The sequence below is a fragment of the Nicotiana tabacum genome, chromosome 9 (assembly GCF_000715075.1).
Source record: "Nicotiana tabacum cultivar K326 chromosome 9, ASM71507v2, whole genome shotgun sequence".
Lineage (NCBI taxonomy): Eukaryota > Viridiplantae > Streptophyta > Magnoliopsida > Solanales > Solanaceae > Nicotiana > Nicotiana tabacum.
In genome coordinates, this window is record NC_134088.1 from 100,567,522 (window position 1) to 100,584,262 (window position 16,741).

General features: G+C 34.6%; 1 protein-coding gene across 1 annotated transcript; it reads left to right on the plus strand.

Moving 5' to 3' along the window:
- The first annotated feature begins 1,079 nt into the window (after positions 1–1,079).
- Positions 1,080–12,299, plus strand: LOC107808424 (protein transport protein SEC23 D). Its single transcript, XM_075221942.1, has 14 exons — positions 1,080–1,508; positions 1,620–1,679; positions 2,591–2,644; positions 2,735–2,907; positions 3,029–3,215; positions 3,459–3,604; positions 3,682–3,836; positions 4,339–4,420; positions 4,506–4,621; positions 5,048–5,146; positions 6,217–6,340; positions 9,767–10,044; positions 11,311–11,525; positions 11,623–12,299. The coding sequence occupies exons 1-14, from the start codon at positions 1,181–1,183 to the stop codon at positions 11,832–11,834; spliced, it is 2,229 nt and encodes a 742-aa protein (XP_075078043.1). The 5' UTR covers positions 1,080–1,180; the 3' UTR covers positions 11,835–12,299.
- The last annotated feature ends 4,442 nt before the right edge of the window (positions 12,300–16,741 follow it).

Sequence of the window (16,741 nt, forward strand, 5' to 3'; positions counted from 1 at the left end):
TTTAAATATTCTTTATATTATTTTAAAGCTAATATCCTTACCAATGCTAGGTACACCTACATCTAGAAGTGTTCATAAAAATTCGAAAAATCAAACCAAACTGAAAACCAAATCAAACCGATCAAAAAAATCAATAGTTTTTTTGTTTGACTTGGCTTTGGTTTTGAATTTTAAAAGCGATCAAATTTGGTTTGATTTTGATTTTAATAAAAAAATAACCGAGAAAAATAACCAAAAAACCGAACCAAACCGAATATAGAAGTAGCTATTTAAATTTTATTATTATACCTATATATATGTATATTTTTATTCAAAGTTTCTATAATTTTATGTTATATTTTAATAGTTTGCACTTTTAGTCTAGTTCTTTGCTATTATAATAATCTAGTTCTTTGACTTTACATTCTAGTTTGATTAGTAGTTTTCTTTTGCTAATTACAAGAGTCTATTTCATGTTAAAATTAATTTTAGTTGAGTCCTTAAATTATTCATCATTATTCATTCAATCATCATTAATATATCTTGGCAAATGATAGATTTCTCAAACAACAATTAGTTTGATAGTGTACGTTGAAAATGTAATCGCCGAAATATGTATTTAATAGTGTATGCCTCATATTTAAAAATAAAAACCCAATAAATAACCAAAAAAAAATCGAAAAATTGGCAAAAACTTACATAAACCGAATCGATAAAAACTGATTTAATTGATTTAGTTTAGCTCTAATATTTAAAAATTAAACTTACTTGATTTGACTTTATTTTTTAAAATAAATCGAACCAAACCGAACTATGAACGATGCATCATACATACCTAAAAACTAGTTGCAAAGAAAAACATTTTGCCCTCTCAAGAAAGGAACTAAAAAGAAAAAACGAACAGGTACTTGAAAAATGATGATTTTTACAAAAAGCCCAACCTTTTTTTAATATTGCAAAATCCGCCCCTTCTAAATCAAACGTGGACTGCCTCCTAGCTGGGATTCAACGTGTCAAACGAACATTGGCTCATTACATGTGTAACGCAAACAGAAATTTAAAAACTTCCCCTACTAAAATACGCAGAAGCGTACATTCCCTTATCCTACACCCAGATCAAAACCTCCAAAAACCCTTAAAAAATAAAAAACTTTTGCTCAACATTTTCCTCCATTTTCACTGTCTCTAAACCCACGCGCTAATGGCGTTACGTGCAACAGTTAGCCGGTTTCCCGGTGACCAAGACGCACTGGAAGAAGCAGGACTACCGTGGGGGGTAACAGTTTCACCGTTCGCCAGCAAGGACGAAAACGGGAATCCACCTGTTTATGGATCGGACGGTCACTTATTACCCCGATGCGAGAATTGTTGGGCTTACTATAACACATACTGTGAACAAGAACAATGGGCTTGGACTTGTGCACTTTGTGGGACCCTTAATGGGCTTTCTTCTCAGGCCGTAACCCGTTATTCGCTCCCTGAATCTTGTCCGGAAAATTTATCTTCGTTTATTGACCTTGAATTGCCCAGTAAGTGTAGCACCCTTTAATGCAAATTTTGATATTTGAGGATTCCCTTTTGTGTAATTTTGGGAATTTAGATGCACTGTTTTGAATTTATTTGTTTTTGGATTGGTGTAGTGGATGAATCTGAAGAAATGCAGGCGCGACCCGTGTACGTGGCAGCTGTTGATCTTGCTTGTAAGTTATTATTATTAGAATTTAAGTTATATACAGTTACAATGTAATGATTTTTTTACTCCATCAGTGTAATTTAACTTACTCGTTACTTTAAGTTAAATAGAGTTACCTACCGTTACCTTTTAAATGACTTGATGCATATAACTTAAACTGTTATATTATTGCTTTAATTTGATTGTGGCAGTTAAATGATGTAGGGACTATGTCATTATTTAATTTTGGGTATTGAAGGGATTTTTCTGTCTTTGATTTGCTGAAATGTCTTAAATTTTTAAATGTGGTTTGTGGTAATCACTAATCTCTATGTAGTTTCCAAGTATAAATATTTTATTTTGAAGCGGAAAAGACAAGGTATCGATTGTCCCAAATCAACCCAAATTCAGTTGGTTGGTTTGTTGAGTTTTATGGGAATGGAAGTGTTGTGGTTGTTGGTGTTCATGAAGGTTGTGGCTTGTTGGGAGTTTGTAGGGGATGGATATCACATCTTAACATTAAAAAGATTGTAAAAAGTTTTAGTTTTGAGAGCTGTATTGTTATGCCTAGAGACAAGACGTTAGCTACAAGCACTCCTACACAGGTCTTACTTTGTAGATAATGGTGTTAAAGTACACAAAGGGTCACTAGCAACTAACCAAACAGGGATATTACAATAGATTATGCAGATGGAAAATGACAACTGAAATCTATCTTCTTGTCAAATTTCATGTCAGTTGGCCTTCTTTATTGACACATGTATGTGTGTACGGTATCATAGTTAAATTTTATTGACATTACTCTCACTTGGCAAGCTTTATTTCCATTGATCTTTGAGAATTATCTTAGATTTTACATTAAGAACTGATGCATTTTGTGGAAAGTAGATGTGGAGTATGTTGCTGTTATTGATTAATAGGTGTTAAGTTCTTATGCAGCATCGGAAGAGTTTTTGGAACTTGTTAAAAGTGCACTTTTAGCTGCTTTAGAAGGTTGGTTATTGATACATCTTTTGAACATTAAGTTTATATTCTTTACTAGACGGAAGTTTAATTTCTGTTTTCTTTTGTCTTTTGATCAAGCTCTTGGGCCTGGATCACTATTTGGGCTGGCTACATTCAGCCATAAAATAGGTTTGTATGATGTTCAAGGGCCAATTCCAGTGGTGAAGAATGTGTTCATTCCTCATGATTCTGATAGTGCCTTGTCAATGGAACTTCAGGATGTCATGCCCCTACTTTCGTTTTTAGCTCCAGTATGTTTGTTTGATTCCTTTCCCAGTGCTTTTCTTTTTCTATCTGGACTGTAAAGGTGTTTAATTTTTCAATGTCAAAAGGATGAACATGCAGTAGCCTTAAATCAGTGATTTGTTGTAGGTGGATACCTGTAAGGACCGCATCGCATCCGCACTTGAAACATTGAGGCCAACAACTTCATGGGAAAGGACATCAGGTGCAGGTCAAGGATTAGATGGAGTTTTTCTGGGTGGAAGAGGTTTTGGAGCTGCAATGGAAGCCCTTTTCAATTATCTTGGATCAGAATATGGAAATACATTTGCATTAGGTATGGCAATTTCACACTTCTTTCTTTGCGTCAGTGACAATTAATGATGCACCTCTTGTTGGGTTACTTTTTGTTACTGTAATTTATTAATTCAGGCATCCTTTTGTTCTTGCTGAATCAGCCTTTTTCCAGAATGGACAGCAATCTGAGAATCTTTCCACTGAATTAGTAGTTCCATAGTATCTTGCTTAAAGATATTACTCAGTGACTTTGTTTTTTTCCCCCAATTGAATCAAAATGCAGCTAGAGTTTTTGCTTTTCTTTCGGGCGCTCCTGATATTGGAGCCGGCCAACTAGATACAAGACGGTATGGTGAGCAGTACGCTAGTAAAGGAGAGGATGCAGATCGAGCTTTACTTCCTGAACAAACTCCATTCTATAAAGATCTGGTACTAGCATAGTTCGTGACTTATTGATTTTAGCTAATTTGCATTTGAACATTAAGCATTAAAATGTATTTCAATAGGCTGCTGTGGCTGTTCAATCAGGTGTTTGTGTAGACATATTTGCTGTGACAAATGAGTATACTGATTTAGCATCACTGAAGTTTCTGAGTATCGAGAGTGGAGGCTCCTTATTTTTGTATACAAGCAGTGATGACTCCACACTTCCTCAAGACATGTGAGTATAATACTTGCTATTGCTATGATTATGTAATGTATGTGAGCTTTTTAATCTAATTCATCATTAAGTTTGTTCTGAAGTTTAAGAATACACGCCCCCCCCCCCCCCCCGGGAAAAAAACCCACCTACGCAATACATCCCTCAAGTTTGTAGAACTGTACTCAAAACTCCCCTGATTAACTTTTCCATCTCTTTTGGCTTGTAATGAAAGTGTCCTGCCGGCCGAAAAAATCTAACTTATCGCTGAAAAAAGTACCGCTTTGGCTTCACTTCGGAACAAGCTTTTTCTTGGTTTCAAAATTTCACCAATATGCGTACTTAGATTTCCCCTCGCTAAGTCTTTGTTGCATCAATTAGGGATTCAAATTTGTAGGTTCAATCGAGCATCAACCATCTTTAACACCCAAATTAGGGCATGGAATCCTAAGCTCCTTGTTGATTACCCCACTTGGTGTTGGTGTTGGTCAGTTTACATAACACTAGAATGATATTCGTACAGGTACCGCATGTTAAGTCGACCATATGCTTTTAATTGTGTCCTAAGGCTGAGAACTTCGTCAGAATTTCAACCGAGTCATTCTGTAAGATCTCTGCTATCATTTTTATTCCACAGATTCTTATTCTACTATCTCGATTGGCTCATAATTCTTGCACTATTCTCTACAGTATGGGCATTTCTTCCCAGATCCGCAATATGAAAATGTCCAACACATAATTTGCTGTGATTCTTTTGCTACATATGCCTACGATTTTGAATTTGCAAATAATGTTGGATTTTCCAGGTAACATATCTTCTGCTTTTTGTACTCCTTTTCCAAAATAATTTTTTTGCTCATTGTTTCTTGTATGAACTGCTAATTATTACATGGAACTATGCTTGACTAAAAAATTGATGCTAAATTTATTTGCACTAGAAGAAACTTTTGATAAAAGCAGTGCTATTGGCCCCTTTAGTAAAGCTGCGTGCTGGTCTTAATGACATCAAATTAAATTTGTTTGTTTTCTGCTCGGGGGTCCAGACCTTGTGGGATTACACTGGGTTTGTTTATTGTTGTTGTTGTTGTTGTTGTTTTCTGCTCTGGGGCAATGCATTTATGGGTTCCTCTGCATCTTGCACACATTTAAGTTTTTGCCAGTTCCAGTGAAAATCCCTTGTTGAGCCAGATTTTTATTTTTGCTAATAATACAAGAATACTTATCTTCTGCAGGCATACTTCAGAATTGCCTATGGTGCAAATTGCTTTTCAGTATACTGTTGTTGTCCCACCAGATGAACTTGCAAATGCAGGATCAAGTTCTACAACAAGGTACGGTTATTCTTACTAGTGGCCTTTATGCTGAGTTGATCATCAACGATCAAAGCTTTAAATTTATTCATTTGTAAATATAATATTGGGTTTACTTATTAGAACTCAACAACAAGAACCATAAAGTATGCAATTATATTTTGCATCTGGACAAGTGGCTTGACAGTTCTGTTTTGGTTCTAGTTTAGCTTTTCCTGGTTGGGTGCTTTTTTTGTGATGAAGTAGTTTCATTGATGGCATCAAGAAGATGCACAGAGTACAAAAGATGGTAAGTAGAAAAGAGAGTTTGTTAGCTCCAGTTCATGAAGTTCTATGCTAAAGATAAGGAGCTAACAAAATCCATAAAGTCATCAGGGGTATTTACAGGGGATAGATTGCTCCAACCGAATAAACATAAAAGAGATCTAGCCTTAAGGGAGTGGTTTGCAATTGATATTTCATCAAAACATATGCAGTTCCTTCCTGTCCAGACACACCAAAAAATGCATGCAGGGATCATTTCCAGATTTTCCTGATGGACCTACCAACTTTCTGGAACTCCAGCATTCATAGGCATCCTTAATACTCTCAGGCATTACCCAACTGATCCCAAAAACTGTCAAGAGCATGCTCCAGATATCTGCAGCTACTGTACAGTGTAGGAGAAGGTGTCTGTTTGGTTTCTTTACTTTGGTGACACATCTAAGGTTGCAGTGGATGTTTGACAAGCCACATATTATATATGGTGTTTGTACCTCTCAGCCCCAAGTAAAAGTTGATTCAATTTAAAAGTACATAAGCGAACCAATTACTTAAGACAGCAAAGGAATGTTCTAGAAGTAGAGAATTCTGGAGCTAATGTCTGTCAGAATTGCAGCTTAATCCTACCATTTCTTCATTATATTGCATTCCTCTGGTTTCGTTTTACTTTTTTTTCTTTCTTTTTAATTCTAAAACTTTTTCTATAATTTAAAGTGCTCTAGCTTTGAGCAAGAAATAAGTTTCTCCTTTTGCTTTTCTTTTTCTGGTGGATACCCTTTTGGGATCATCTTCTATTAGATATGCTTTAAGCAGTGGATGTGTTTGTGCAGAACAAAGCATTCCCTCAAAAGGAGATTAAGGATTCGAACTTTGCAGTTTGGAGTAGCTCATAGCATAAATGAGATTTATGATGGTGTTGATTCTGAAGTGGTGCTTTCATTACTTGTCCACAAGGTATGTCTTACTTTCCTTCATACTTCACTTTAACCGAAATTCATCAGGGCCATTAACTGGAATCTCTTAGGATTGATCTCTTTCTATTTCGACGTGAACTTGCCAGGCATTTTTCGGTAAGTTAATTGATACAAGATGGTGTTATGTGCACAAAATTATTATAACACAAATATGCTTTTAGAATTGTGTTGTTAAAGGCTCGTTTGAAGTGCGCTTAATCCCTGAAGTTAAGCAGATTGGTGCTTTGCCTCACTTAGGCAGTGTATAGTGTTGGCACCAGGACGTATGGTTGCACCTAATAGCCCATGGATTTGTTCTTGAAGAGTGAATCACTAGACAATAAACATAGTTGAGGAAGTAATATATTATCAACTCTTGTCTATTTTATATGGCATTCTTTTCCCTTTTTGGTCGCTTGAAAAAAGATTGACTCTATTTCTATATTTCGAAACTCTTTAATTTTAATATTCCTATTTTACTCATCATACATATTTAGCTTATGTGTCAAGACTTTTTTTTGATCGGTGAAGTAAGTATTTTATTGATGTAAAGCAAAATTCCAGCATTAAGGAAATGTTGGTGCCAAGTACATCCAAAAGAGAACTTCACAACGAGTGTTAAGAGCTAAGAAAGTCAACTTATGTGTAACTCTTTCATTCATTCATTCTTAAACTTTGTGTTTTGTCAAAAACATTGTCATATAAAATGAAAAGGAGGGAGTATATGTTACTAAAAAGTTGTAAGTGAACATTTTAGTGATCGATAATTAGAACCTATAAATTTACTGTAGATAATTAGTCAAAAAATCTGGATTACAATATTAACACCACAATTTTGCATCCAAATAGAAAATTAAAATGATTTTTGAGCTTGATAGATACGATTTTACATTATATATTTCTTTAATTAAAGTTTTTAAAAGTTGCTTTTTGATAACCGAGAAATTCCTGGGAGCCAATAGGTCATGATTCGAAACTCGGTGGATAATGAGCCTGCCCCTCTACCCTTAAATACAAAGCTTTTTTCTGCTGCATGGTCCGAACTTGTGACATGTGCCTAACCCTGCTGCATTTTTACCACTAGACCAAAGTCCGGGGGGACTTGGTTTTTAAAACTTTTTTGCCAACATAACTGGTATTTGTGTTTATTATTTTTTTAAAGGCCAAATACATAGACAACCCCTTATCTCGGCCATATTTTTTTATCTAGACACTTTAACTAAACCTATAACCTAGTGAACACTTAATATGTATTCAAACTATACCTATTGAATACACTTTGATGACATGGCAAGTTGCGTGTTTGTCACCCAGCTTGAGTGCGTACTCAAAATATTTAATTCCAGTGGAATAATTTTAGACTTTGGCAGGAAAAATGCTCCGACAACTTCTAGCTTCTCAGTCTTCCATTTTCGTTCTCTCTTTCCCCTCAACTCGCACGAATCATTTTCTACCCAAAAGCCTTAGTTTTTGACTAGATCAGTAGATCTAAAGCCTTACTTCCACTAGAGATTCATCACCGGAGACCTCCATAGTTTCAATCCAGATCTGGGATCGAAACCGAGCCCTTCCTCATACTATTTCTCTGTCTTTTTATCCCTAAATCCTTTCCTAAATGCCTTTAGAAACTATTTCACTTTTCTCCATTAAACTTAAAGCTTTGATAACTTAAGACAGTAAAGAGAGCATAAGGTGGTGCTCGAAATTTGTATAGCGTGGAGGAAGTGGGTTTGCCGGTGATACCGTGATAGTTGTGTTTTTTTAGTTTTTCTTATTTAATGCCCTTGCCAGAAAAATGGCCTTATCAGAAAAAGTGAAGCTTAATTCGCTAGAATCCTTTTTCGGTCATCTCCCTTTTCTTTCTGATTTTGATTTTTTCCTTTTGCTGATGTGTCTTTGTATAATTGGTTTTACTTTCCATGTCACAGAGAGTGATATTCACGTGCCCCAAGTTATTTAGAATTGTAAAATATGTGTTCAATAGACACAGTCTGAGTATAGATCAAGGGTTTAATTGGTTATGAGCTTAGTTAAGTGTCTAGATGAAATATATGGCCAAGTTCAAGGGACTGTCTATGTATTTGGCCTTTTAAAAAGATATTTTAAACTTAATTTCCATGTTTTTGTAGCATACACAATAGATCTTAACGCTTTTCAGCGTTTTTCACCTTGGACAACTCTAGAATCCCCAAGATCTGGTCAACTATTGACATAACATGATAGTTCTTGTCTACACAAAAAAGTTTAAATAAAAGAATTTTGACTTTATGAGTTGAGCTCTCCACTACTTCAGAAGCTTATCTATTCCTCCTCCTCCATATTAGCTAAAAGATAAATAAAGGTTCTGTTTTTCTGATAGTGATCCTTCTTGCTTTAATTTTGTACATCTCCAGCTCGGTATTGTCTCAACTTGTGGATGTTTTGTTGTTGTCTTAAACAATCACAGTCCAATGTTTGGGGATCAATTTGTTATTTGATCGTTACCCAACACAGCTTCTCTTTTCGACCCTCACTATGCTACACTCACAAACAAATCAGTAAAAAATTAATAACACTAATAAAAGATAATCTTACAAAAATTAAACACTCAAAAAACCTTTTGGAACAAAACTTTAAACTTCAGATTCATCTACTCCTAAGTCCTAACATAAGAAATCTACTCTATAATATGGGTGAGCAAAACCAAAAGAATCAAGATGTCATTGATAGGAGAAAACTTGTATAGAAAACTTGTTCTCCTACCTTCTTTTTGATCTTGGAGAAATTTCCTGTGCGCTTCTGGCCCAACTTCGCTTGGCGCACAGATTTGTAACTGTGGGGAGTATGGGCTGCTGCTCTTCGCTCCTCCCAACTTAAATACCATACTTTGTCCATGTAATGGTTATTAGCCATGATACATCTAGTGCTAGATGCAAAGAAATCCTTTTCCAAAATGAAAATCACTTCTTTATCGCCATTAATGGTTCCTTTAATGGTTGTATACACTACCAAAATCCTCTTTCTTGCGGCAACTAAGTGAGACCTGCATGTACTGATTTGCAAACCTCACGAACCGTTCGATTGGTTGGAAACTAGACTTCAAAAGTTGCAATTATTTCCAACTTATTGACGAAAACTCATTCTGGATGATTCCTGTTGATGCTTTGATATCAAAACCTGGCAGATTGATAGCATAGTGCACGCTCATCGACAAAAATATGATAAAGTGAGAGTAACTCTTGAAATGCCTCAAAACTTATTAAGTCCTAAGCTAAAAGTATTTGGTAGAGTATTAGATTTTATCTTTATAAGATCAACACATCATGTCTGTTCTTGCTTGATCTATATACTACAGTAGGCCCATTAATATTAGAAGACAAAATCATGCTTTCTTAATGGAAGTTAAGTTTACTCTTTACTTATGCTAAATAATTTTCCTTTTTCTTAGGTTATTTTAGCCTCATTGGAGCAAGGCGTTCGAGAGGGCAGAATGTTACTTCATGATTGGCTTGTAATTCTTACGGCTCAGTACAATGATGCTTGCAAGCTTATTCAGTCTGGGCATGGAGGTTCAAGCATTGTTCACATTGATGTTGCATTCTCTCAATGTCCTCAACTGCAGCCTTTACCCCGCTTGGTCTTTGCTCTATTACGAAATCCTCTTCTTCGTTTACATGAAGAAGGCGTGCATCCTGACTACCGAATATATCTTCAGTGTCTTTTCAGGTATCAATATGTCCCAAGTGGGTTATTTTCTCATAGTATACAAGACTAGAGTTTCATGTACTTTTCATGAAAAAAAGACTAGAGTTTCATATCCTTCTTTCTCGCTCTTTTTTGGGATGGTGGGGAAGAGGGTGAGTAGGGGTGATATAGAAGGTGGGGTAGAGGTTATGTCATTGCAATAAACTAATTCAGCTACTGGTGATACTTGTTTTTGAGTTTCAACTGGAAGTTAGATATGCAGAATGCATTCTAGGTTAACTGTACTTCTGGAAACTAAGGGAAGGAAGAGAAAGGTAAAGTGCGAAGAAGGAAAAGAGGAGCAAAGAACTGATTCGTGATTTGAAAGGCTGCTAGCAGGAAGCAATTCGAGAAGGGAGCTTTTGTACAAATCTGATCCAGGACAATGGGATAAGATGGAACTACGGTTTTTAAAGTTGGGGGTTCAATATTTATGAAGGAACCATATCAGAAAGAGAATTCAAAGGCCTCAGAGAAAGAACGAGAGAGTGATCAGCAAACTTAGTCTAAGGAAAAGGGATCAGATAAGTAGCTGGGGACTGAAATACTCTTTTTGGAGATTCTGGACTTTTGAACCCTCATGATTTTAAGGGAGGAAAATTTGGTGGGCCTAAAACGAAGCTTATCTGTCTCTTTTTCTCTTTATACTTCTTCTCTTTCTTAAACCAAAAATCGGAACGGAAAAATCGAGTACTTTTCTCTTCCCTTCTCTGCTTAAAGAAGTCTTTGCAATACTTCAAATATCTAGATGAAGGGATCAAAGCTCTTTCAAGTAGTTTCTTCAGCCTTTTACCTATTTTAGTATGGACATGGCCTAGTGATACCCAAACCCTTTGTTCCCTTTATAAGGATGCAGCTTTCTTTATTAACTTGTGGCCTAATAAAAGATGATTTATCATTCTCTGGAATGAAACTTGTGTGGTATTTACATCTTACTCCAAAAGATTTGGTCAAATAGAGATGGTACCCTTTTTTTCCATGTGTTCTGCTTAAACATCTCTTCAACAGCTGATTGGGTTTCTTTTTTAATGGTGGTGCATTCGAGAACTTTATGTTGTCTCTGGAGTAGGGACAATTGTAGTTTTTGTAGCTACATTAAAAGAACAGACTGAGAAAGTATGATTTTTCTTCATCTGCTCCTTAGAAACATTAGCTTTAATTGCTGGGTGCGACTCTTTTTTGCTGACAATTTTTTGTGGGTGATGGCTGGTAAATCTAATTGTTAACTACTTTGGACTTTTGATGCAGCGGACTAGAACCTTCTTCTCTTAATCGTGCTATATATCCATTGTTAACCTCATATGCCTCGCCAGACAAACAAGCATATCCTCGACATTCCCTGAGCCGGGCTGCACTGATAACAAGTGGCAGTCCCATATTTTTTCTGGATGCATTCACAAATCTTATTGTGTTCTATGCTTCAACAGCAGACCCTTCACTTCCTTTTCCACCACCTCAGGACTGTAAGTAACGCGCATTTTTTCATTGTTACATTAGGTGTTACTTGATCCATAGTGTGGATGCATTTTGAGATGTGCAAACGTTGATTTTGATAACCAGGTTTACTGAGAACAACAATAAACAAGCTGAAGCAAGAGAGATGTATCACCCCTAAACTTACATTTATTAAGGGAGGACAGGATGATACGACATCATTTGAGAATTATCTGATAGAGGAACAGGATGTTGAAGGAAGTGGCTTCACAAGCGTCATGGGTTTCGTTTCATTCCTCGAGGAGATCAATCAAAGTACGCTGGAATACATGAAATAAGTTGCCTCCAACCTTCTGTAACACAGGTTATGACAAGAGGCGCGTTCCTCCAAACTTACTGTACAATTGGACCAGAAACAGTTACATCGTTGACGATCAAAGCACAAACAATTATATCTTAGCTTCATTCCAAGAAACTTTTGCAACGAAAGGTTACATGTAACATTACACCAAGCGATGATTACTTACTCAGAGCAGTTTTACTGATATCACCACCCACCACCACATCTTCATACATTTCTCTATTGTTCTACTGGTTCAGCTTCAGACTGTAGGTTTGCTCATCCAAATTTTGTACCAGAAGCTGGCTCAGACTGCCCCTTTTTTGGTGGATATTTTGAATATAGAAGAGAGAGAACTTTAAGTTCTGAACTTGGATATTGTTAAGTGTCTGCTTTTTCCTCTTCGCGTTGGTCATGTATTTTCCCCCCTTTGTTCTGTGAAATAAACTAATCTCTTTTGCAACGAATGTTCGTGAGAAGTTAAAAGTATTTTTTCTTTCAATTTTGGAACAAATGGTAAGTTTTATTGCACCAGTTAATAGCTCGAAAAATGAACTTACCACTTAGGATTATTAGGTTCTCAATTTTGGAGGAACTATAATCTTCCTATGTGACTGGCCTCTTATTCCAAGGGCTAGGACAGATTGCATTAGGCTCTTAGGAACTTGCTCGAGTTCCAAATCAACATATTTTAAATCATTTTGCAAGTGTATATCTTCAAAGAGATAAAGTTCATTAAATACAAAAAAGTGACATACAAATTAAAGTGGTGAATATGAAAATTTGACATGTAGAAATACTTTAAAACATAAAAATTTGAAATTAATTTTGGAAAAGAGACACTTCAAACTATTTGGAGTTGAGTTACTTGTTTCATTGTAAAACTTACCATTTTAACAATTCTCGAGGTGTGCACCTTCAAATTTTACCAATTCTCTTCATTATAACCAATTGTGAAAGTTTTCAAAACAACAGTTATCAAAAACTAATCACGTTGATTTTCAAATTTTGGGAATGATAAGATTCGGCCTAGCACTCACAACATAGGATCCACAGAAGAAGAGATTCAAGGCATTGGAGTGCTACAAAAGGTCAAGAATCAAGCTTGAAGCTACAATTTGTTATTAAGGCTCATTATGTAATTAAGATTCATTTGGCTATTTTTGTAGTAGTGTCAAATAACAACTATATATAGCCAAGTTTAGGGTTTAGTTAGGAAGTTAAATTTTGATGAATGAGACACTCCTTCGCTGAGTGTATAAGAATATTCCCTTTTATCTCTTAATCAACCTCATTTGGATATTCCTTGTTGTGGATTCAATTATAAGTTCATTTCCTTCTCCCTTGCATTGATTATTCATTCGTTCTTCCGATTTCTGTTCCTCCCTCTAATTTCTTGTGTTATCCTTTTACCCTATTTTGTTTTTTTACTTGTTTATTTTATTTGCTTGTGCGTATTTGATTTCGTATCATCTTGATATGATATCAGAGCTTGGATTAGTGATTATTCCTATACTCACTGTCTAGGATTTGATTTTATGAAATCCGGAAAAAAAGAAATTAAAAAAAAAAAAAGAGTTTTACTTGTTCATCAAGTTCCACAGTTTTACCCCTTGCTTGTGTTTGCTATTCTGAGTTTTGAGTATGCGTATGTAGTTTGAAAGCTAAATCAGAGCTGAGCCAATTATCTCTCAGCTGATCCGTTGAGTTGAAATCCAAACAATACTCATTTGGGGGGTTAAAAGTTGAAGAATAATATCCAACAAAAAAATCATTGTTGTGGATATATTATTGACTATTGTATTGAGTGAAACCATTGATATGGAGTGCTATTTGTTATTGAAAATTGTTAAATTGTTAATAGCGAAACTTTGGTGCAAGATTTTCGAAAATCGGCCATTACGTATAAGAGTTGCATTATAAAAAATAAAAAATAAAAAGAATTACTGATTACACTATTGGAATTGTGTGGAAGTTGTTGCATGGGCTTAGTACTATGGTTGGAACCTTTGAATAATTACTTGTTTGAATATAGTGGCTGGAAAATTTAGAAGAAAACTCCATTGAAGCTCTTTTGAAGCTTGGTTCGAAAATCAGATTTTGCAAAGGAGAGTTTTGTTTCAATTAGGTTTTACTTGGGTCTGTTTGTATTGATGTTGTAAGGTTGTGTTTTAAATTTGAGAGTATTTGGAGCTGATTTGGATTAAAATTTTGCTTTCTTTTTCACCCATCCTCGCGGCTGAAATTTTAGCATGATATAGAGTGCGAAAGTTGAGTTTTGGAGCTTATTTTGTGCGAATATTTGCCCCACCTTTGGATTTGAGTTATTTGATTCATGGGTTACTATATTAGGTTCCAATTTTGGGATTTAATAATGATTTAGGGGTCAATTTTGAGTTCCAAAATTGAGCTATTTTGTTAGTGCGAATTTTTCATGAAAAATTGGACTTTTGAGTTGATTCCTTGCTTCAAAATTTATGCTCCATATCAATTGGTATCTGATCTATTATGGAAAAATAATTTTCTATTTCATATTTCTTATGTATTCTTGTCTTCTAGGCTAAATTACTTCAAGTATTAGTCCATACTTAGTTGTTATCTAGGTCTTTTGTGCAAATTTGTGTCGTGGTATTACTATTGTGTTTTTTTTCCTCTAGCTTCGTTGTGATATTCTTGATTCTTCTTTGTGGGTTGCTCTATTGATAAGCACTCTCCACTTTCAACCAAGAGGTTGTGAGTTCGAGTCACCCCAAGAGCAAGGTGGAGAGTTCTTGGATGGAGGGAGCCGAGAGTCTATCGGAAACAGCCTTTCTACCCAGGGTAGGGGTAAGGTCTGCGTACACCTACTCTCCCCAGACCCCACTAGTGGAATTATACTGAGTTGTTGTTATTGTTATTGTTGTTCTTTGTTTAGTTTTTGTACTTATTTGTTTTGCCATAAACTCCACTCCGAATCGATAATAAGAATATACTTGGTGACATTTGAATTGTTGATTCTTAACGAGATTGAAGGAAATTCCTTGAGTTGTAAAGTGCAAGAGTTGGAAAAATAGCCTTAGAGCCAAGTGCACAAGAGTAAAACACAATTGAAACTTGAGTGCCATCTCTTGAGAGATACACTTAGGGAGTGCATTGGAGAAGCCCGTTTTTCCCCATTAACATCTTAAATATGTAGAAAGATTTTAAGAGTTTTAAGAGTTTAGAAATATTTTAAATTTTTTACTGTTAAAGATTTCCGATTCTCTCTAACGCCATAGTTACTTTCATGCTTTAGGAATTATGTTAATTTTATTCCTAGGTAGCCAATTAATAACCGTTGAACCACTATGATAAGGCTTGCGATGAATCCATATGTCAACATATTAGAAAAAATAAAACTATGAAATGGTTTTAAAATATTTTTTAAAAATTTGTTTAAAGTATACAATACTATTTTAGCAGGTAAACTCCTATTTCTTCCTTTGCCAAATTTCTTCTCATCCCGAGTTAGAAGAAACATGATTGAAATTTAATGACAAATAACATTGTAGAGACTTAAATTCTTAATTAATTTGGCAAGTTTTCATATGATTTAGAAATAAAGGGTAAGGAAGATGGGTTATGCGAGATTAATTTATAATTGATAGGGGTAAGAATGAGCATCAACAGTCATTTTAATTATTTTTATAAAAAAAAAAAAAAAAAAAAATCTGACTGTCTATCTAGTTTTACTTTATTGGTCATTTTTTGTCAGAGAAAAGAGATTAATTATTTAGCCACATCACATGTTTTTCTGCTAATCTAAACGAATAAAGACTAATTAATATGGTAGACCTTTAGTTAATAAGGATAAATATATGCTACATTTGTGAAGGCAAAGACGCAAACGACTCTACTGATTAATGAAATGCAAATTTAGACTATTTCAGAAGGGGTTTTGGCCTGGTATGACAACTTACCAATATAATTAGCAGAAAAAAGTCTTACTTATAAATATTGGCATCAGATAACCAATAAATATATATCACAACAAAAACTTGTATATCACAACTTAACTTTTACTTCTTTGTGTATATCAAAATGTATATTAAAATTTTATTTTCATTCTTTGTTTATCTAAAATATAAAATTATAATTGTTTAAAATTTATTGTTTATCAATGTATATCACAATAAAAATATTTGTACTATTTATATATTGCAATATAACACATCGAATATGTGTATGCCAAAATAAATATCACAAGTTTATTTTCCTTCTTTGTGTATATCAAAAATTTATTTTCATTCTTTATATATTAAAATGTATATCAAAAATTTATTTACTCCCACAACTTGCTCTAAACATGTTATCAAAAATTTATTTTCCTTCTTTGATCAAGAACAAAATGAAGTAAGTTTATTCAGAATGAATTTCGCCCTCTTAAAATCAAATTGGACGATTTGATTTCGATTTAATCTTATAGTGCCAAATCTAATAATGTATATCACGATATAATAGAATATACATGAATGTATACATGGTGATATACGCATCTCAAAATCATACATTTTTTCACAATTAAAAAAAATGGAAATTGCCTCTTGAAAAAAAAGGATAAGAAGAGGGAATGTCTCGGAGTAGAGCCTATTTTCATCTGTAATTCATGTCATAATAGCAGTATTAAGGTCATTGACTGAAAAACCATAATCAAGTTGTCTTGTAGTATTTTTTGAACTTGAGGCTAAAGAAATTCTCTTCCCTGCAGGTTGTGTATTTCATCATTTAAGGATCTGATGGTATATTCAACAAACTTTTCAATGGAATATATTTTTATAATTTGAATTACTGGGTGATTTTTTTGAGAGAGATCAGTTGATTGATGGTTTTTTTTGCGTCTACTAGTGTTGTTTTTCATTTTACTTGATCCAGATTATAATGGTTTTG

Excerpts from the sequence above, each read along its gene's own strand:
- LOC107808424 (XM_075221942.1), top strand. The coding sequence starts at position 1,181 with ATGGCGTTACGTGCAACAGTTAGCCGGTTTCCCGGTGACCAAGACGCA. Across the intron at positions 1,509-1,619 it reads TATTGACCTTGAATTGCCCA|TGGATGAATCTGAAGAAATG; the intron begins GTAAGTGTAGCA and ends GGATTGGTGTAG. Across the intron at positions 4,622-5,047 it reads AATAATGTTGGATTTTCCAG|GCATACTTCAGAATTGCCTA; the intron begins GTAACATATCTT and ends TATCTTCTGCAG.